The sequence below is a fragment of the Mirounga angustirostris genome, unplaced genomic scaffold, assembly GCF_029215605.1.
Source record: "Mirounga angustirostris isolate CCGP_5_RB_7025 unplaced genomic scaffold, mMirAng1.0.hap1 SCAF_6, whole genome shotgun sequence".
Taxonomy (NCBI): Eukaryota; Metazoa; Chordata; class Mammalia; order Carnivora; family Phocidae; genus Mirounga; species Mirounga angustirostris.
Genome location: NW_026991714.1, coordinates 106,531,013 through 106,551,887, shown reverse-complemented (window position 1 = coordinate 106,551,887; position 20,875 = coordinate 106,531,013). Strand labels below are relative to the sequence as shown.

At 51.0% G+C, this 20,875-nt stretch overlaps 1 protein-coding gene across 2 annotated transcripts in view; it reads left to right on the top strand.

Moving 5' to 3' along the window:
- POLR3A (RNA polymerase III subunit A) overlaps nt 1-20,368 on the top strand; it is a 52,707-nt gene extending 32,339 nt beyond the window's left edge. Inside the window, exons 20-32 of one of the 2 annotated variants that reach the window (XM_045878190.3) lie at nt 1,038-1,208; nt 2,146-2,259; nt 3,504-3,539; nt 6,655-6,741; nt 6,831-6,913; nt 7,510-7,680; nt 8,684-8,777; nt 8,949-9,041; nt 10,133-10,297; nt 10,797-10,961; nt 11,176-11,307; nt 12,422-12,554; nt 14,312-20,368. In XM_045878190.3, coding sequence (XP_045734146.1) covers nt 1,038-1,208; nt 2,146-2,259; nt 3,504-3,539; nt 6,655-6,741; nt 6,831-6,913; nt 7,510-7,680; nt 8,684-8,777; nt 8,949-9,041; nt 10,133-10,297; nt 10,797-10,961; nt 11,176-11,307; nt 12,422-12,554; nt 14,312-14,460 — 1,593 coding nt within the window. In that variant the 3' untranslated portion in view covers nt 14,461-20,368. The remainder of the gene's footprint in view (nt 1-1,037; nt 1,209-2,145; nt 2,260-3,503; nt 3,540-6,654; nt 6,742-6,830; nt 6,914-7,509; nt 7,681-8,683; nt 8,778-8,948; nt 9,042-10,132; nt 10,298-10,796; nt 10,962-11,175; nt 11,308-12,421; nt 12,555-14,311) is intronic. The other variant, XM_045878191.3, reaches the window with a different exon arrangement.
- The last annotated feature ends 507 nt before the right edge of the window (nt 20,369-20,875 follow it).

Here is a 20,875-nt window from a genome sequence, read left to right as displayed (position 1 = left end):
CGCTGCGGACCCCAGTTTGAGAAGCACAGCCCTCTGCAGGCTGGGAGAGCAGGACTGATAAAGCAGGGATGTGGCTGAGGGAGCCAGAACAAACAAGGCTGATGCGGGTGGGAGTGGACTCGAGTCAGCAGCCAGCTATGTCCATAAGCTCGCCTGTATGTGTGTATCCTCATCGATACTTCCCTTTTCGTTATCTTTGGATGGGAAATTGCCCTTCAGTTTTGGAGTGTGTTGCTTTTGTCAGAAACCCAACAGACTGTGAAATGCTTTTCACCACTCTTGCCAGAATGTCTTTTGACTTTATTTTTTTGACTTTACCTTTTTGAAGTAGAGAGTATGACTTTCCCAGAGCAGTGTGTTAACCTAGAACAAATTTGTTCTGGCATGAGGGATTTTTGTTTTGAAGTTGCCTGGAGGAAGATTTCGCTCTCTCTAATTCACTGAGCCACCGTCACATTGCTGGCTGGAGTGTTCTGCTGGTGGAAGGTTCTCCCTAAGCAGATCTGAGGAATGGCTGCTGCCCGCTGGTTCAGACAGAATGCTGTCCCTGTTCTCTCTTCCCCCCCCCCCCCCCCCCCCCCCCCCCGTGTCCCAGAAGAGGGCCTGCACCTGATCCTCTGTAATTCATATTGAAGCCCACAGGGGTCCTGGATTAGGTTGTGTTTAGAAATGCAAAGCTGTTGCATTAATTTGTACCTTAGGGAGAAAGATAGGGAAGGCAAAACAGCCTAGGAAAACAGCTAGTGTTTGCAGAGTCCTTTGGGGGTGATGGGGCTTAAATTGAATGTACTCAGAAATACACTAGAGTGCGTGAGGTTGGAGCATATTCTAAATCCCCCTGCACAGGCTCTCGGGCCACTTTTGAGCTTGTTCTGAGTGTCAGGGGACTCTTTTTAAAAGAGACGTCTAATACAATGTTTTAACTGATGAAAGTACAGTAACCTTGAAACTTAGTGTTGCAGATCCCATCCTCTGCGCATGTGACTAGTCCTCTCAAAGCAACTGAGCCTTTGTTTCCTCTCCTTCTCTTCCTTTAGAGGAGGCTCGTCAAGTCCCTTGAAGATCTGTGCTCACAGTATGACCTGACAGTCCGAAGCTCTACGGGTGATATTATCCAGTTCATTTATGGGGGAGATGGCCTAGATCCTGCAGCTATGGAGGGAAAAGATGAACCGTTAGAGTTCAAAAGAGTTCTGGACAACATCAAAGTAAGATTTAGCATTATATCTGGGGTTAGAGTGTTTCTGAGAATGTGTGTTTGGAATGGAGGTGTCCTCTGGAGTTTCACACACAGTTAATGCCTCAGTTATTTCTACCCAGCTACTGGGTTAGTATGTTTCTTCTTGTGTACTCTGCATAATTTTCCCAAATAGTAAGGGAAAGTAATTTTTCGGTTTCAGAGTCTAGCATTGGTAGTGATTGCACAGAAGAGGACTTTGGGTTTCTCTGTGTCTGGTGAAGCGTATTACTGGCCAGTGTTAAAAGTCATGGGTGTTGAGAAGTAAGCTTTAAACTTTTACGAAAGCACATACTTTAACTGGGGGTATAATTTAGAACAACTTTTTCAGAAGGTAGTTTGACAATACTGATCTGAATTTAAATGTGGGTGTCTTTTGACCCAGTAGTTCCACTTAGAGAAATTCACCTTACAGAAATGACCTAAATGTGCCAAGAGTGGTTTTTCAACGTCATTTATAATAAAGGCAAATCATCAGTGACGTATAAATCAAATACATAGTGATTTGCCCATATATTAGGGTAATATGCAGCCATTAAAACTTTGGGGAAATCCCATGAGCTTGGGGATGGGATTTTCACTCCTGAAATGTTTGGGTTTTTTTAAAACAACAATATATATTTTTAATACAAATCTGGGGTAGGGTGAAGGTTGTAATGGAACAATACCCATGGAACGGTACCCACTCTTCCACAAGTCTTCGTGTGGGGTGGAGTGGGGTTATCCTGTTTTCACCTTCATACTAAAGGTAGACTGTAAAATACGTTTTGAAAGAAAAATAATCACAGGTTGGTAAAAGCTCGAGCTGAGAAAAGTCATTTTGTCTCCTATAAATTCTTTCACTTAAAACTGCCCCCCACCCTTGGTCGCCCCCATACACATCACACTATCTCCTTTTGATACTCGAGGCAGTCTTCCCGTGTCAGAGCGAGCCTGCGCTAAGTAAAAATGAACTGGTCCTGACCACTGAGTCGATCATGAAGAAGACTGAGTTCCTCTGCTGCCAGGACAGCTTCCTGCAGGTGAGTTCTGCTGGGGGGGTGCACCCAGCTTGGCCATCACCAAGAGATGGTTGCTGCGTTCCAGGAGGTGGATTTTATAAGCAAGGGGGGAGGGCATTAAGAGTGTTTCTTTGTTAAAAATTTCAGGACTGGCTCAGGCAAAATTTCACCAGCCACATGAAGAATTTATATCATGTCCTTAGTGTATGTCTCTCACTCGAGTGCCTCCCTCCTAGAAAAATAGTTCCTTTAGAGAACTGATTTTTTTTTTTTTTTAAGATTTTATTTATTTATTTGACAGAGAGAGACACAGTGAGAGAGGGAACACAAGCAGGTGGAGTGGGGGAGGCAGAAGCAGGCTTCCCGCCGAGCAGGGAGCCCGATGCAGGGCTCGATTCCAGGACCCTCGGGTCATGACCTGAGCCAGCCAGGTACCCAAGAACTGATTTTTTTTTTTAACCTTGTCCCTATCAACCCCTTTACCCACTTCCCCATCTTAAGGGACCAGCTCTTCCCACAGTCATTGTGAATCGTAGTGATTTTTTTTCTAGTGGTGGTGTTTTATTTTTTTTTTTTAAAGATTTTATTTGTAAGTAATCTCTATACCAAGGCAGGGCTCGAACCCCTAACCCGGAGATGAAGAGTCGCCTGCTCTTCCGACTGAGCCAGCCAGGCACCTGTAGTGGTGGTGGTTTAAATTGCTCTTCCTGTTGCGATAGTGTGGATCTGAAGTTCATTGATTAGCCAGCCTTCTTCTTCCAGGGTGCTGTTACCTTGATATCCTCTTAAGGTTTTTTAGTTTGTTGGTTTTTTCTTTTTTTTTTTTTTTTTTAATTTCACTGACCTACTCAGGCATCTCCTTCCTGTTTATAATCATGGTTATGATCAAAAGCAGAGGGATACAGAAACCAGTAAATGATGGTAGCCTCTGTGTACCGATCAGTGACTCAAATTCAGCACAGAATTGTCAGGAATCTTTCCCCTTCAGTCTATCAGAAATGACAGCAGTAAAGCGAAACTTAAATGAGAATGTTTTAGTTAAGGAAGCTCTTGACCTCTTTTCATATGTTGAGGTGTGAAAGGGGAGAAAGAGACTATTCCAGATTTCAATAAGTTTAAAACCCAGAGTACGGTTGGGCTGAGTGCCTTTGTTTTGTTTTGTTTTGTTTTTATAAATTTTGTTATTCTTTTAACATATTAGAATTGTGATTTGGTTTTTATACATGATTATATTCACTTACTTACTTTTTTGTTTATTCTCAAAGACCTTAACTGAGACAGGCTATGAGAAATATAATGAGGTACCGCACTGAGCATGCTGGGAATGCTGAGCATAAGGGGTGAAGTCTGCAGCAGTCCGGCTGTTGGCCCTCCCCGGACTCGACAGGCTTCTGCCCCACTTCTGGCACACGTGGCTTCCCTGTTCATCACTCTGGCTCCTTTCTTGCCTTTGATAGGGTTTAACGGGTGCCCCCCTGACCCGCAGTATGTGCTTCCTCGGGGAGTACTCCTTCTAGCCCTCAATACGTGTCACACACCCCAGAGATGACTAAATGTGTCCATGCCCTCCAGGGGCTCAGAATCTAATGAACTCCAGTCCAAAATCCACTGGCCAGAACAGCTGTGTCTGAGCCCCTCATGTGTTCTCCAGCCCAGCCTGTGCCAGAGCTGAGGCCCGCCGGGGGCCGCTGCCCATGCTCGCGGATGTGCTGTGGAGTGAGTGTGAGAACGTAACTGCTGGTTAGCCGTGTGATTAATTGCCTGCCAGTTGCCATGTTGTGAGTTCCTCTTAGTATGCATGGGTTGGTTCAGCTGAACTCTTAGTAGCTTATTTGAGTTTTCATTTCTACAAAGTGAGCTTTTTTTTTTTTTTTGACCTAACTTTCAGAAAATCCACCCTCACTTTTGTGTAAGGAAAACCGTTCCTTTCAGCAAAGCCACGGGAAGCATGTCCATTTGGGTGGTAGCTGAAAGACCTCACTTCCAGTGCCCTAAGCTGGGGGGTGGTTTTCAGTGCATGTCCTTCTCTCCGCGCGGGCCGAGTTCCTCAGATGAAAGTCCCCTGGGTCTGCTCAGCCCTGGGCTCTCGCTGTGCTTCCGCTGTGCCGGCAGTGGGGCGGCCTTGGACACCTGGCAGTCAGCAGCTCGCCCTGAAGAACACAACCACAGCTAGACGAGGAGGCTGGGGGAGGGACCAGCAGTGCGGAAGAGGTTCTCTGCTCTGAGTGACGCAGAGAGGGCAGGAGGTGGCAGCGGCTGTGAGTGCCCTTGCTGAGCAGAGCCGCGCCAGGAGAGACTGTCCCACTGCCCCCTGCAGTCTGGGCCCCACCTCTGGCTTGCAGTCACTGACTGCCTAAACGTGTGGTCTCCCTCTCACAATCAGTAAGTAAACCGGGAGAGCGTCTCTTTAAGAAGAGTTTCTTGAAAACGTTTCAGCTCTTATAAATCAATAAAAGTCCTTTCTGTGTAGAATGATGACGGAAGGGCACAGTACCCCTCAGGAGTTGGCCCACAAGAGCAGTCGTCACAAGAAAGCTACGGTCATAAACGGGATAGAGTATGATAGACCTCAAGCAGCCCCTTGGTTAGCTGGGCCCTGAGGAGACAGAAATCACCAGTGGGCAAGGATGACATCGCAGAACCCCTTGCCCCAAGAACAGTCTTCAGAGAAAGCATCTGACTTCAAGGAGAGTCCTGTCTCCTTGGCTCAACCCGTGACCTCCCTGAGCCCCGCAGGGCCCTCCACTCTAGAGTGATAGGGTTAATGCCATGCCACCTCACAGGGAGGTCTCACCCCGCCAGGCAGCAGCTGACTGGGGACAGCCTATGAGCCTTGGAGCATTTGTATATAATAAGCTAAGGCCATTTAAAATAAGAACATTAAGTATTAGCGGTTTTTGCTTTCAGAGAACGTAGTAACTAGAAATTGCTAGGTGGTCTCTGGGAGGCTAAAGAGACTTATTATTGCAAGGTTAAGGTAGAAGTGGGCTCTAGGAAGTTTTAAACTCTCTGTGGGTGCCAATAGGGTTTTATTTTTGTAAGAGTAAGCTGCTGGTTCCATCTGCTTTAAAATATTTGTTTCAGACAAAACAGACATTTTTAGCTATGTGATACAGACGGAGGAGACTTTGGGTAGGGGGCATGTAGGCCTTCTCCTTGGGGTCCCTCAGCCTGCCTTGGAATGGAGAAACAGGACTTCCCTCCACCCTTGGGCTGTCCGCGTGTGTGGATCTGCCCTCAGCCAGCCACACAGAGCAGCTGGGTGCCTGCACTGACCTTTAGGAGTGACAGTTAAGCTCACTGCCACTGTTATTTGTCCAAAGTCAGTGAGGGAAATTATATTTCCAGGAGGGCTGCTGAGGCGAAGTGTAGTCTAGCCACTCTCGCCACATTCTCACAAACACCCTGGATCACACTAGAGCGGCTGATCGCCAGCCCCCAGGCCTGTGTCACAGCAGCCTCTGAAGGATTTTGTCACTGCGTGGCATGTGCCATCCACTCACTGGGAAGTGCTCTTAGAGTCGGTCCCACAGCGCTTGACGTCTGAGCCCCGGAAGCAAGGCTTTGATGGACGTAGCTCACTAAAGCCCTGCACCGCCTCCGTAAGTCCTCCTTGAGTGCTGGCCAGTCCTAGTTCTAGATCCTGGCTCCCGGGGTGACCACTGGGCTGGTTTATGTCTGAGATACACCACAAATTTTAAAACAGATAGGTTTTCCACTTTGAGTGATTACCAGAAAATGTGGGTCTGTGGCCTCTATGCCTGCCCTATGCTTCGTCCACATGATGTCCTTGTCACCTTCCTTGCTCCATGTAGTCCCCATCCGGGGCTTAGAGTGCTACTCTGCAATACAGAGGGGACCGCCAGACACTGATGTTTCATTCCCAGCCTGGTTTCCAGGAATCCTTACAAAGTCCTAATTGTTGGGAAGGGCAAGTGAGACGGGGGGGATGGGGTGATGCAGAGGTGAGGGTCAGAGAGAGAAAGAGAAGCAGGGATTTGGGCACGTCTTCTTTGAAATGAAGGCAAGCCGAAACCGTGTGTTTGAAATGTATATAGTGTCTTCAAAGCTGTGCTTTAGCTGGTACTTCAGTTGATCATAACTTCAGAAGAAAGCCTCAAACATAAGCCCGTTTAGAGACTCCGAGTTTATAAATGGTACAGTTCTAGCTGTTTGGAGCTGGGTGGATGCAGGCAACACGTATGCCCGGAGAGCAGAGGAGATGGCGGCGGCGGCGGGCTCCCCTGCTGTGGCCCCTGCTGGCTGGGTGGGGGGCTGCGTGGGACAGGGTGGAGAGGGGCGTCACTAGCCATCGCAAAACTTGGCGGGCTCATCGCACTACCTAAGTTTGTAAAACACGCTGCCGTCCAGATCCCCAAGAAATACACAACTGACGTTTGCCGTGTATTCTCTTAGGAAATAAAAAATTTCGTCCAGGGCGTTTCTGAGAAGATCAAGAAGACCAGAGATAAATACGGCATCAACGACAACGGCACAACAGAGGTAGCGCCCGGCTTCCCCGCGGGCTCGGGTGCCCCCGACCGGCTCGGGTCCCGCAGCCTGACCCGCACACTCGGTTTCTGTCGCTGCAGCCGCGTGTGTTGTACCAGTTGGACCGGATCACCCCCACCCAAATCGAAAAGTTCCTGGAGACCTGTAGGGACAAGTACATGAGGTACGGATGCTGATTTTCCCGGACTGCCAGGCAGGCGTGTGCGGTTCCCGTCCTTCCCGTTTCCCCACTGGAGCGAGCTCCTGCACCAGCTCCGCCTATCCACTGCCGGCGTTCGAGCAGGTGCTGTCCCCTCTTCTCTTAGGCGCTCCGGTGGGGAGGCAGGCTGGATGTTCCAAGATGTGGAAATAATTGCGAAGACGTTTCTGAGTGTCTTCCCCCGCCCCATGGAGTAGCTCCCAGCATGCTTGGCAGGTGCCGGCCGCACTGTCCGCCGTCAGCACCGTTTGTTAGCAGAGCTCTTGGCGCTTCTCCAGGCAGTCGATGTGTGGGCCCAGTCACTGCACTCGGGCCACAAGTAGCCACACAGTGTTCACTTCCATCATCCGGCCCCTGTGACTGCTGCACCCCCACCCTACCCCCGTCTGCACCTCTGGCTGATCCGTGCCAGGTTCTTCCTGTCACAAGCACAGCCTGGCTCATAGCATATTCCCTCCTGACCCTGGTGACACCTGCATTTTTTTTCTGTTGAAAGGAGATAACCAGCAGCCTCTTCCCAATAGTTTTCTGGACTATTCTTCCATACCCTTACCTTCTAGGGCGCAGATGGAGCCAGGATCTGCGGTGGGCGCACTGTGTGCTCAGAGCATTGGGGAGCCAGGCACCCAGATGACCCTGAAGACTTTCCACTTTGCAGGCGTGGCCTCCATGAACATCACCCTGGGTGTGCCCCGGATCAAAGAGATCATCAATGCTTCCAAGGCCATCAGGTGCCTGCCCCCATCTCCCATCTGTTCTCATGCTGCCTGTCGTGTTACTCTCTTACCACGTGTGGTTCTGTGCTGGGCAGTATTGTCAACTCAGGCGGCATGCTTGTCTTCTGCAGATCCGGGTTTTTAAAAAACCCACTTGAGAAAAAATAAGTGGAAACTGGGTACAGTCACAAGTGAGGCAGTGGTTCTTTGTGGCCACAAGTCACGTTAAAGAGAGAAACATGAAGAATGACTGGAAAGACTGTATCCATGTGTCTGTGTAGATTTAAACTTCAGATGTTGTTATTCCCAACTGAAGCCTGACTGGTGAGTCTGTCACTTGAGCTGTGGCCACAGTCTGTGACTCCCTAGTGGTTTCGTGGTAGGGTTTGTAGGTCATCTGAGACCGGAAAAGATAGAAATGCATGACAGTGCGTTCTGTGACCTCATCATGATTCACCTGTGATCTGAATCCACCAAAGTGATGACAGATAGCATCCAGGGAGGGAACACGGCGCTTGGTTCTAGAGCAGCAGCGGTGGGCATCCAGGGTGGCAGGAGCTCTGCTGCCATCTCCAGCTGGCCCGGTCTCTCCCGGGAGTGCGTGGTCAGGGGACGCCAGCCAGGACAGGGAGGGCAGAAGCCGGTAGCAAGTGATTGGCAGGTGTCCTGGCGAGGGGGTGATGCGGGCGGGGTGGCGGGGTGGAGGACGCTCTACTACACGAGCATGGAGGGTCAGTACAGAATCGAAACAACTATACCTGCCGGGACCAGAGAGGAAGAGATAGGCCCACTTGGTCAGGAGGAACGTTCCAAAAATCGTCTCATTCACTGATGGTTGCCACATGAGCTCTAAAAATAGAAAGTCTGGATAAGAATGTCTGTGAAGCCCCCAGCGAGTGCTTCGGAAATTGCAGTGGCCTTTAGCCCTGAGATCCCAGTAGCGCCTGGGCCTCACGCAGCAGCGGCCTCCCAGCGGGCTCTTTGCCGGGCTGTAACCGCCACCCCCGCCTTCTCTCAGCACCCCGATCATCACGGCCCAGCTGGATAAGGACGACGACGCGGACTACGCTCGCCTCGTGAAGGGCAGAATTGAGAAGACCCTCCTGGGAGAGGTAAGATGTCCGTCTTGGTGACGAGAGCTCTAGAGCAGCAGTGTGGCGAGCCCGCGCCTAAGCCCCAGCTGTGCTGGGCCTGCTGGCTGTGCGGCCACGCTGTCCTGTGTCCCCCAAAACGAGCAGTGCTACACGGTGGCTGTGTAACGTTCTGGTCTGCTGACACGACAGATTTCCGAGTATATTGAAGAAGTGTTTCTTCCGGATGACTGCTTTATCCTCGTCAAGCTCTCCCTGGAACGGATCAGACTTCTGAGACTGGAAGTAAGTCCCGTCATTAAATGTGGGCAGGAGGTCATCCTCTGTGAGTCCCAAGATGGGCGCCGATAGCCTGGGGCAGGAGCTAGTAAGCCAGGCACGAGAAGCACTGAGGAGGCTTTGTTGGGTTTCTGTTCTGTGAGGGTCTCTACTGTACCTTCCCATTCTCTCTCTCTGAACCTGAACCTGACACACACGTTCCCCTCTAAAGACACACAGGAAATTTGTTGAAACTGTGTGAGGCCACGGTGGCCGGTTGCTGTGACACAGTATTAGAGGGTCTGGCAGGAGCGTGGGGCCACCTGTGTCTTACTCACCTGTGGGCCCCCAGCTCAGCACCTGGCTGGCTCGGCGAATGTTTTTGTCTGGGTGGACTAGTCTGGCTTAGTATTACTGGTGTTCACAGACAGGTAAGGAGCGAGAGATTGCAGCCTTTCTCACAGAGCAGCTGAGGCACAGGTGCAAACTGAGTAACTTTCTGGCACCTTCCTCTTCCTCTCAGGCAGTTAACACCCATCCTGGCCACATTGTGTCTCAGCCCGCTCTCTCAGGTACCAAGTCCGTGTTGCCCATAGACTGTCATTCCAGAACTGAGCAGCCAGGTCTCCAGGCTGGGGGCTTCTCTAGCCTAGCTCTGGCCGCCTGCCTTATGGCTCTTGTACCAGAAGGACTGGGTTGCATCAAGGCCTGTGGCCCGTGAGCAGTTGTGGTGAGGTCAGGTAAAGGGGAGGCTTCACTGACACACAGACTGTCCTGCTCTCCAGGCCCCCGCCTCCTGGAACCACCTCGAAGCCTGTGTGTGTTGTTGTGAATGGAGCATGCATTTTCAGTGGGGGCAGAAGTTGGTTGGGGGTGAGGGGAGGTTGTGAAGAAAGTCTCCTCTGTTTATAAGTAAAGTAGATATACTTATGCGGTACATAAGCAAATACACAGTATGTCTCATGTTAAAATTTTACATGGTGAGGAATGAGATTAAGGGAAAAAATGAGGCTTGTCAGGGGGCAGTGATGGAAAAAGGCCAAGAAACACTGGAATCGAAGCCTCCATCCCTGTCAGTAATGTCCTGGGTGCGTGGCCCATGTCTGGCCACCTTGCAGGTGAACGCTGAGACGGTGCGCTATTCCATCTGCATGTCCAAGCTCCGTGTGAAGCCTGGCGATGTGGCCGTTCACGGCGAGGCTGTGGTGTGTGTCACCCCCAGAGAGAACAGCAAGAGCTCCATGTACTATGTGCTGCAGTTCCTGAAAGAGGATCTCCCCAAGGTGAGACAAAAGTCCCCTCTTAGGGCCCCCACCCAGCCTAATGCCTGGAGATTTGTAGAGGGAGAGACCACGTTTACGTCTAGCCCGAATACCCAGGTGTCAGGCAGCCTAAGGACTGTGTCACTACAGAGACTGAGGAGGGTGTCCGTTTCTTCTTTTTTGCCACATCCTTCTGGAATCAGTCAGGTTTTTCTCATCTCTGCCCTGCCACACCAACTCTGCCTGTTAGATTCCTGTCTGTTCTCTGGTAAAACTGATGTAGACTGTGGTACGGCCCCCTGACCTTGTGCTTTCTCCCTAACCCCAACAGCACACGGGCACTTTTAGGTTTGGTATGTTCCCGATAAACCCCGCTGAGAAACGGGGCTGGTCAAGGTGACAACCCAGGCATGACGTTCCCAGTTCTCACAGCCTGTGTGGTTTCTGAGGCTACTGGGGTGGGGGTGGGGTTGCCGTAGGCACCGCCGGGCCTTGAGCCTTCTGTGTCTCTTGAGTCCAGGTGGTGGTGCAGGGCATCCCGGAGGTTTCCAGAGCTGTCATCCACATCGACGAGCAGAGCGGAAAGGAGAAGTACAAGCTTCTGGTGGAGGGTGATAACCTGCGAGCGGTCATGGCCACCCACGGTGTGAAGGGCACCCGCACCACCTCCAATAACACCTATGAGGTACCGTTCACACCCAGGGTCACCTTACGGTTGTCCCGGCACACTTCTCTGACACTGCCGTTTGCTGTGGGTCTACACGAGAGACTGCCCAGCAGCCCGTTTCTGGCGGAGGGCCCAGAGTGTGCCGGGAAGCTGCCAGGCAGAGGAGGACGTGGGGAGGACTTGGGCCCGCAGGCTGGAAGAGGCTGCTTCCACTCATCCTGGCTCTCTGTAGGTGGAGAAAACTCTGGGCATCGAAGCTGCCCGGACAACGATCATCAATGAAATCCAGTACACGATGGTCAACCACGGCATGAGCATCGATAGGAGGCACGTGATGCTGCTCTCCGACCTGATGACCTACAAGGTTCGAGGGTAGAGCGCCGTGCACCGGGCCGTCTCGCAGCTGCCTGGAGAACACCCAGCTATAACAACCGCCACGGAAAGAAAATAGGATGTCACCATTGCTCAAAGACCAAGCATGGGGTTGGGCTGGGTGTTGTGGTAAAACTCCAGTATGAAACTTGCAACCTCATGGCAGGAGGTGGGGGCGTTACTATTTTTGTCCTTATTAGAAATGTTATCCTAGAGCAAAACCGGCCATTGCCAAAAGCCCAGGGATTTCCATGGAAAACCGAGGTGTTTATTTCCTTTTCAACCCATTCCTCATTTCTGTAGCCATTTCCAGGTAAAGGATAAGTTACCGTGATCTGAAGGGGAGGCTAGGTGGGAAATGAGGTTGGTCGTTTTCTTTCTCTTTTCGCACAAAACCTATCCATTCCCTGTAGTGGTACGCATGCGCTGTAGCAGTGCCCTAAGGTTTTCCCGGTGCCTCCCCATAGGAACCTGTCCCTGATGACAGAGCGGTCAGAACTGGGTGGGGAAATGACCCGTTTCCTCCGCCCCTCAGGAGAGGCTGTCACTTTTAAGTCTTGCCTCCTGATCTTAGTCTCTCTGCACGTATCGTGTTACACAGTTGCAGTGAGTAGTGGACATGCGGGTTTTATCCTGTTCCATTTAACTTTATGAGTATTTTCCATGTCGCATAGTTATTATAAATATACTTTTTTAATGATGGTGCGGTGTGTGCTTGAATGAAAGCACCTAAATTTACTTAACTCTTTCCCTACTGTGAGGCTTTTAAATTATTTGAGTTTGGAATTCTTTGAGCCCTAATAAACATCTTCAGAAGTACGCTCTCTTTTAACAGTTAGGTTTTTAATTCTAGCTCTCAGTTCGTGACTCTTTCTTCCAACAGCATGTGGTTGGGAATGGAAGGATCCATGTTGTCAGTGACTGGTAGCCCCAGGGGGACGCCAGTGGGACAGATCACTGTTAGGGTCCTGGCCGGACCCGAGACTGGCTTGAACAGCTGCTTGGCCGATTTGGGCTGACTCTTGAGGGGAGGCAGGGGGTGTGGTTTGCTCTGGGCTTCTGTAAGTGGTGTGAGTGCCACCCTGACTCCTCCTCCCCCGCTGCAGGGTGAAGTCCTGGGCATCACAAGGTTTGGCCTGGCCAAGATGAAGGAGAGTGTGCTGATGCTGGCCTCCTTTGAGAAAACAGCTGACCATCTCTTCGACGCGGCCTACTTTGGGCAGAAGGACTCCGTGTGTGGTAGGTTTGGTGTTTCTAGGACCTTCACCAGTGGGCCTTTGTGGTTTGTAGCTGAGACCGTGACTAGGGCTTCCCAGGAGGTGAGGAAACTGAAGTAGGAATAAAGTCACAGATCACAGAATTGGAAATGATTGATCTTTGATCTCCAAAGCCTGGCTGTGGCCCCCTGCATTCCCCCCTCATCTGTTAGAAGGCTTCTCTGTCAGTACAGACAGCTTCTTGGGGCCAAGAAGAAAAGATGAACCCTGGGCATCAAGGAATTTTTCTAGACCTTGGAGATGCAGTCAGCCAGTCTGATCCTGCCCCCGCTGGGTGGGTGGTGCCAGGGCTGACAGGAGGGAGCAGCGTCCAGTGGCCCTGCTGTCCTGACCCCTGGGGAAGGATTGCTGCCGGGCCCAGCACCTTGCATGCACTGACCGCAGCACATCTGTAAGGGACAAGTATGAAACCCTCGCACAGGTAGAACGGGGAACAGCTTGCTGGCTGACGAGTCTTGCCCACCGGCACCTCCCCACACCACACAGCGCATCTCTGATGGCGGCCTGGGAGAGAAGAGCTGTGGCGAGGCCGTCACAACAGGGCCTGCGGCCCGGCTGGCTCTTCCCTGGCTCCCGCACCGAGTGCCCGCGGTCCTCTGTCCCTTCTCATGCAAGACCCTGCAGGCCCGAGGTGGCAGTCTGCAGGGGGCTCGGTAGCCAGGCCAAGGTCATATACACATCTGGCCCAAGCAGATTCCCAGCCTGGCCGCCGTCCCCACCACCAGAGCTCTGCTTCCTAGCGGCCATTTCCTGTCTCGTCTCCCAGTCTTACGTGGATTTGCCAAACGTGCTGGTCAGGTGGGGCCCCGGTCAGGGCATATGCCTCTGCTCTGTTCCTAGAATTGACTTTTTCTCTTTGCAAAAGGGACACAGGTTGCAGATAGAGGAAAAGAGAAATTACTACATCATCTTTAAGATGATGAAGGGTCAGAGGAAAGAAAAAGGGAGCAGAGATTGGGACAGGAGAACAGGACACGGCCAAGGCAAAAGTAAGAGTGAGTGTGCTTGACAGTGGAACTAACGTCCAGTCCAGCACCTGCGGGCCTGCCACCGGGATGCTGGGCCCTGCAGCCCCACACGCTGCCGCCTGTGTCCACCACTGACCTCCTCGGGGCCTGCATGGTCACCCCGCCCCCACTGCAAAATCTTCCCCTTCCTCGTTCTTTACAGTGTTGTTAACTCAGTGTCAGCCCTCAGTCCGTGTTGGTCTTTAGCTTGGTGGTTTGTCTCTCTGGTCTCCTGATAGGACAAAGCCCAGAATATGGTAGGCAAGCACTCGCTTGTTATGGAACCAGAAGTCTGATCCAAAGCTGGAGTGGAGTTCGGAGAAAGAATCTGCTCCATTGCCTTCTTCCTGTCTCTGCAGGGGCCTTGCCTTCCATGTGTCTCCCATTAGGGCTGTGGGTTTCCAAGGCACAGGCGTACTGTTAAGCCTGACCCAGCCTTGACTCCTGAGTGTAGGGAACCAGTTTCTACTGCTGTTTCCAAGGGCACTGGTCTCTAACGTCAGCCAGTTTGCTTTTCTTCCAGGGCCCCAGTTGAGGAAACACTGGGTGGCAAAGTCGGGTTCCCCGGGCATCATTCAGTGTCCCTGCTGGCTGCATTTAGTGCTCTGGAAGGCGGCCTGCGGGGTAGCTGTGACTCACTGCGAGGAGAGCTGCGGGACGGGGAGCCTACCGTGTTGAAAAGCTGTCTGATGCCCTGTCTGGTTGGTTTCAGGGGTGTCTGAATGCATCATCATGGGGATCCCTATGAACATTGGAACTGGACTCTTCAAGCTGCTGCACAAGGCCGACAGGGACCCAAGCCCTCCCAGGAGACCCCTGATCTTCGACACGAACGAATTCCACATCCCCCTTGTCACATAGTCCAGGGAGGAGGGGACCATTCCTGACCTCAGCTCCTTGTCCCATCTGGAAAGAGGTCGAGACTGGCAGCTGACCCAGAGAGCTTGTGCTCCCTGGGACAGGCCTTGATATCCCCACCGTGCCGTCACGCCAAGAAGGCCTCCATGTCCCCAGGAGCAGCTCGCCCGGGACCCTGATCACACCACAGTGCCTGGTCGGGAGAACTGAGGTTTGTCTGTTTAAAGCCCTAGCCTCACCAGGAGGACCCGGTCAGGCATCTTTGCTCATTCTCACCTCACCCTTCCAACCACTGGCTTTCAGGAGTGTCACACCATGACCCAGAGCCAGCTGTAAGCCCCAAGACCAAGGCCTGTTCCTGGTTTTTCTGTTACTCAGTCATGCTCGAATCTCTTCATGTGGTCTACTCATGTAAATATTATCACTGTTATTTATTTGTTCAGTTTGAAGAACTTGGAGTTGTTATTATTTTGGCTTTACTTTTGAAATTTGAAAGCAAGAGGCTATAGAAACCAAGAAAGCCAGCATTGCGCTGTCACCAGAAAAAACTGGTTAAGCAGATGGGACCGCCTAGGATTTGTAACTAAGCTAAAACTGTCATGAGGCCCAAGCTGCTCTGAAACATCTTTTACAGACACCTCTGACCACCCCACTGTTTTTGTCTACCTCTGACCTCCATGGGGGGAGCCTGCTGTGTGACAAGAGCAGGACCCATTGCTCACGGCCAATAGAAGCCTTGCTGGAGTTCAGAGCCCGCGGCGGTGGAGACGGTCAGTGTGCATGGAGGTGATGGGTGAGGCTGGTCCAGGCCCCTGCACTGCCTGGGTGGTGACCACACCCCCCGAGGTATCCATGTGGCTGCCCTGCCTCCACATCCGCCGAGCAAGCAGGGCAGGTGCAGAGCTACGGCCTAAAAAGTGCCCTGGGGGCAGAGGTGGGGTAGGGCCTTTCTGGGTAGAGGCAGGGGTGGAAGGGCCACTCAGACAGGAAGGGAGGAGGCCCACGTGGGGGTAGAGAGGGAACAGAGGTGGCGGCATGCCCATTGGGCAGTAGCAGGCGAATGGAAGAGTAAATCGGTAATGATCGAAAGCACCTATCAGGCCGGCAGGAGACCAGCAGCGTGTCCCAGGAAGACCCCACAAGGCTTGTGATGGGGGTTTGTGCAACAGAGGAAAGAAATGTACACAGCTTATCTTAGCAGAAGGGTTTCACTGCCAGAGACCGTGATTCTTTGTACTGGATTTGCTCCGTTAAGATTGGGCCAGGATCACAGATAAGAAATGATATGGCTGCCACTCTCTACTCCCTCTGGAGAATGTTCCGTGAAGCCTGCCCTGCCCTTCCCTCTCTGGAGCCAAGTCCCACTGCTCTGGCTCTTCCTTCCTCGCCAGGGGGCCTTGGAAAACCAAGGCTGCTTAGTTGGGAATGAGATGATCGTGAAAGTGCGGCTTTGACCCTACCTTCTGGCTCCATGCATCTGGGAAGCTCTACTTCTGAAGCGACATTGCTAATTTTTCTCATATCCAGCCCTTGCAAGAAAACAGCCGCCCAAACTGAAGAGATGTGAGTTTGTTGTTGAGGGAGAAGATGGTTTGGCTGATTAAAGAGGTGGGTGTGGAGGGGGGAAAAAAAAGGTAGACCAGGCACTTACAGAGTTCAGGTTGTAGTGCAAAGAGTCACATTTTGCTTCTTGGGACATTCTCTAGCTGATTTCCGAAGTTCTGAGTTAATGCTGCTAAGATACTTCATGTAACCATCTGCTGTGGGGTCTGTGTTAGAATGAATGCTTTCTCTCCCATCCTGATGGGATTCCTGAATTCAGAATTCTTGACCTGAACCTTTGGCCATTCTCTGGTTTAAAATTCTGTTAAAATTAATTTGGCCCTGGGGTCTCCCTGCACCCATGAGGTTGATTCAGGAAGTTCTCTTAAGGTGAAAAAGTATCATTTTTCATGTTCCATATGCCCCCCCATGCCCACCCCTGTATCTCTGAACTAAGCTAGCCTGGTTCGCAACACAGATTAAGCCTGTTACAGGGGCGCCACCTGAAACCTCACCACGGGCCTCGCTTCCCTTGTACAACCTGCGAAGAGCCACAGTACCACGGCTGCCTTCCTGAAAACCTGCCTGGGGAATAAGCCTCGGGCCTGCTCAGATCCAGAACTACGAGAGAAGGCACACGAGGCCTGTGGGAGGAAGGACTCCCAGAGTGGGAGGGAGCACCGACGCCCGCCTTCCTCTGTGTGCCGCGTACCTGAACTGGGGAGGGGAGCCGGTGTGCGCCACTGTGAGTAATAAAGACGGCCCCACCGGGAGCCTCATCCTGCTTGAGCAAGGCCTCTGGGTGCCGACAAGCCCGGGTGAGAGGTGTGTGATCGTGCTGCACGCAGGCAGGGGGCGGGGGTCGATCAGCGTGTGGCATTGCGGGGACAGAAGGGTTACATGAAGCCGTGCACCCCCCAGTCCGAGACCATGTGTCCTGCGGGCGAGTGTCCTCGTAGCCCTGCAGCCCTGCCGGGACCCCAGGCAGAGGCGGCATTGCCTGGCGAGCCCTGCTCTGTGCTCCCTGCCGTGTGTGTGCCGTAGGTGGGTGTGCAAATGGGATGGGATGATCTGCTGCCCTGGTGCTGGGCTTTATGCAAGCACAGAACTCAGACACCAGATCCAGAGAGCAATGTCTTCTCAAGAGTAAGCTCCATAGAAGGTTGGTATTTTACTCTGGCCCTGTTGAGGAAGAAATAAGAAAAATACATTTTAACAGTCTCATCCATTAACAAATTCATATTTATTCTGACTAGTCATGTGTCCAGTCCTTTGCCCTTTTTACGTCTTTTGTACAAGGGGATTAAAATAGCAATTGACTCAGTGACAGCCCCCTGCTTGTTCAGCGCTTTGGGGGTGGGAGAGACATTCTGGAGTCTCCCAGTGTCTGTGTCGGAGTCAAATCATGGTGCTGTGTCTCTGTTTCAGGGTTTATCCATGTGTATTCACATTGATTCATGTCTGACTGACACCATATGATGATTATTTTTCTTGAATTTTGGCTGCCTCTAGACAGAACTCTACTTTTTTAGGAAAACTGAAATAAGGAAAACTTACTCTACATATAACGGTAGCAGTTCATCCCTGTGGGTTGTGAAAAAGGGTGACTGGGATACGAATGGGCTCCAACTCCTACAATAATTAATGTCCCCTGCCACAAGCCCACCCCTCGGGTGCTGGAGGTCAGCAGTGAGCTCTGCGCCCCTCCCCGCCCCTGTCGTGTAGCTAATTCAAGCCCAGTGGGACACAATGCAGTATCTCCTGGAAGTACCACCTAGCTGGGATCAAGTGCCTCGCCTAACTGTTCAGAAGTTTGTTCAGCGAATAAAGGCCTACTATGTTCTAGGTACTAAAAGAGCAGCAGTAAATAAAACTGGTAAATCAGATACCAGTACATCTAAAAACAAGTCTTCAGCAGAAGGGACAGAGCCAAGAGGTGGTAGATCAAGCCTGCAAATATGTGTCCAGCACTGTCTAGGGTCCCAACTACAGAACTGAGGGTCTTGGGGCGTCTGGCACCTCCAGCTCACTGGAACAAAGAGAACGGTCTCTCGGCCAGCACAGCCCCTGGTTCCAGCCCCTCTGCAGTGCCCTTCACACCGCTGATTGGCCTCCATCCCTTGGACTGGGGTTCTAGAGGGTGGGCCCTGAGCAGAGGACACAAGGCTGCAGTCACCGGGAAAGGAGGCTCCCATACTTACCCCACGTTCCATGTACAGTGTTCATAAGCAGACATTTAAGTCCATGAAGGTTTGCTAAGCTTCTGCTCTGTGCCAGGTGGTGTGCGGGCCTCAGAGAAAATCCCTGCATGCATGGGGCTTACCATCTGGTCAGGGTCAGCTTGTGGTTAAGAGCCTGGTTTCTATGAACAGACTATCAGAATGCAAATCCCAATTTCCGCTTTCTGTCTGGTGACCTTAAACTAATGATTTAACCTCTCTGCCTCATTTATAAGGTAGGAATGCTATTTAGTGGTACCTGACTCCTAGGGTCGTTGTGAAGTTTCAGTGTGATTTTGCATATAAGATCCAAGTACGGTGTCTGGCACAAAGGACACACTCATTAAGTGTGTTTGCAGTTATGGTGACCATCAGTACTTTTACTAGAAAACATGGTCTGAGAATTCAGTACCAAAACCCAAACTCGGGGCGCCTGGGTGGCTCAGTTGTTAGGCGTCTGCCTTTGGTTCAGGTCATGATCCCAGCATCCTTGGGTCGAGCCCCATATCGGGCTCCCTGCTCAGCGGGAAGCCTGCTTCTCCTCCCACTCCCCCTTCTTGTGTTCCCTCTCTCACTGTCTCTTTGTCAAATAAATAAAATCTTAAAACAAAAACAAAAACACCAAACTCTGGATCCTTTTTTTTTTAAGAGCACCTGCAAGCCTGTTCATAGTGGGGGGAGGGGCAGAGGGAGAGAGAATCTTAGACAGGCTCCACAGTCAGCATGGACCAGGGCTCGATCTCACAACCCTGAGATCATGACCTAAGCCGAAATCAAGAGTCAGCCACTTAACTGACTGAGCCACTCAAGCGCCCATAACTCTGACCCTTTTAAGTCACCCAGATGGAGCTGTCCTTTGTGGCCTTGGGGATCCAGCCTCTCGATTCACAGCTTCTGCCCCACAGTCTGTTTGATCATTGGATCTGGGAAGTATTTCATGCCAGGGAGTAAAAGCTAGGGAAGAGGACTGACATTTGGCAGTCACATGGCTGAGGGCTTAAACATTTTAATTGGGGCCATAAAGTAAATGTGACTTCATTGTAAGAGTTGTGAGCAGTAGCTCAGAGTTTTTGTAGAGGTGGATATGGATGTATTTATATAGATTTATTGTATAACAGGATATCCCAGGAGTTGGGACATTTTTCTCTTTAAAAAAGAGGTTACCATTTAAAAGTCTTCCACACACTGGCAATAATGGTTGCCTCTGGCAATAGAAACAGTGACTGAAGGACAGAGGTGTTTTTCACACTATGCTCTGTTGTTGTGCCTTTCTAATTTCGTTCCTGCTGAAGGTATTGCCAATAACTGATGGTAAAGAAATCAAGTCATCTTGAAGCAGGCTTCGTTCTCGGCGAGTGCTCAAGTGCTCCGTTCCGAGAGGAGTGGTCTCTTCCAGTTACACAGAGCCAGGAAGCGCCAGAGATGCAGGGAGGACATTGTTCCTGGGGTAAGGTGACCACGAAATCTCTCGTGGCCACGGCCTTACAGCTCCAAGATTCTCTCTTCTGACGTAAGACCGTAGTGGGCATCACAGGGCTGAAATGGCACTTTCACTGAGCTGTCGGACCCAGGCCCTGCCAGGCCCCCCTCCACCAGCTCTAGGTTCCGGCTCTGTGCAGGGCCGCCTCATGGTGCAGGGCCGCCGCTCCATTTCCCAGCATGCTAGCCAGAAGACAAGGAGAAAGAGAGGTATAGCACTTTCCTTTAAGGAAAGTTCCTGAAAGTTGAGCGATGTTTCTATTTCCATCCCTTCAGCCAGAACTAACCGAACCAGGCTCCAAGGGAAGCTGGCAGATGGCACTGGGGTTCTGGGCAGCCATGGGCCTAGCTAAAAGTGGGGGCTTCTGTTAGCAAAGCAAACAGGAGGAACAGGAAGTGGGAAACAATCGTGTGTCTGCCTCTGGTGTATCAGGACCTTTGGGGGTTTCTTTTTGTTCATTCGTTGTTGTTTTGATTGACAAAGGTCTGAATATCCCCCTGAGCCCCTCAGAAGAAACGGACTGAAACCCTGACCCCTTCATTCCCACTTTTCTTTTGCCTTTCTGGCAAATCTATGCCTGAGGCTTTTTGTTTTGGCTTGGCGGTGGTTTTTTTGCTTTTGTTTGTTTTTTTGGCTTGGTTTTTTGTTTTTTAATAAACTGACATTTAAATTACACATTCCCTTAGCAGGCTGTTCAAAATGTTTCTGGGCTGGTGGAAAATGTAACTGTCAAACACACATTCAATAAATAACCCTGACTATTGCTCCCCTACCACCAGGTGCTGGGTATAAGGTATGGACAAAATTTCCATGGCCCCTTGTGGATTTAATTTTTGTCACAGAACTGTCCACGAGAAATGTGTGTAACTGTAAATGTTCTAGCATCCGTACCTTAAAAAAAAAAGGTAAGCTTAATGTCAACAATATATTTTTTTAATTCACATCCAAAATACCATTTCAGCATGTAACCAGTATAAAAATTATGAATGAGATGTTTTACATGCTTCACACTGAGGTTTCAAAATCCAGTGTATGTTTTATACTTCACAGCGCATCTCAAGGTCCACGTGCCCAATAGCCACGTGTGGCTTGTGGCTCTCATTGAGATTGGAAAGCACGGGTTAGTGAAAGAGCGTGTAACCAGTATGCAATTACACCCTGTGCTAAGAGCCAAGGA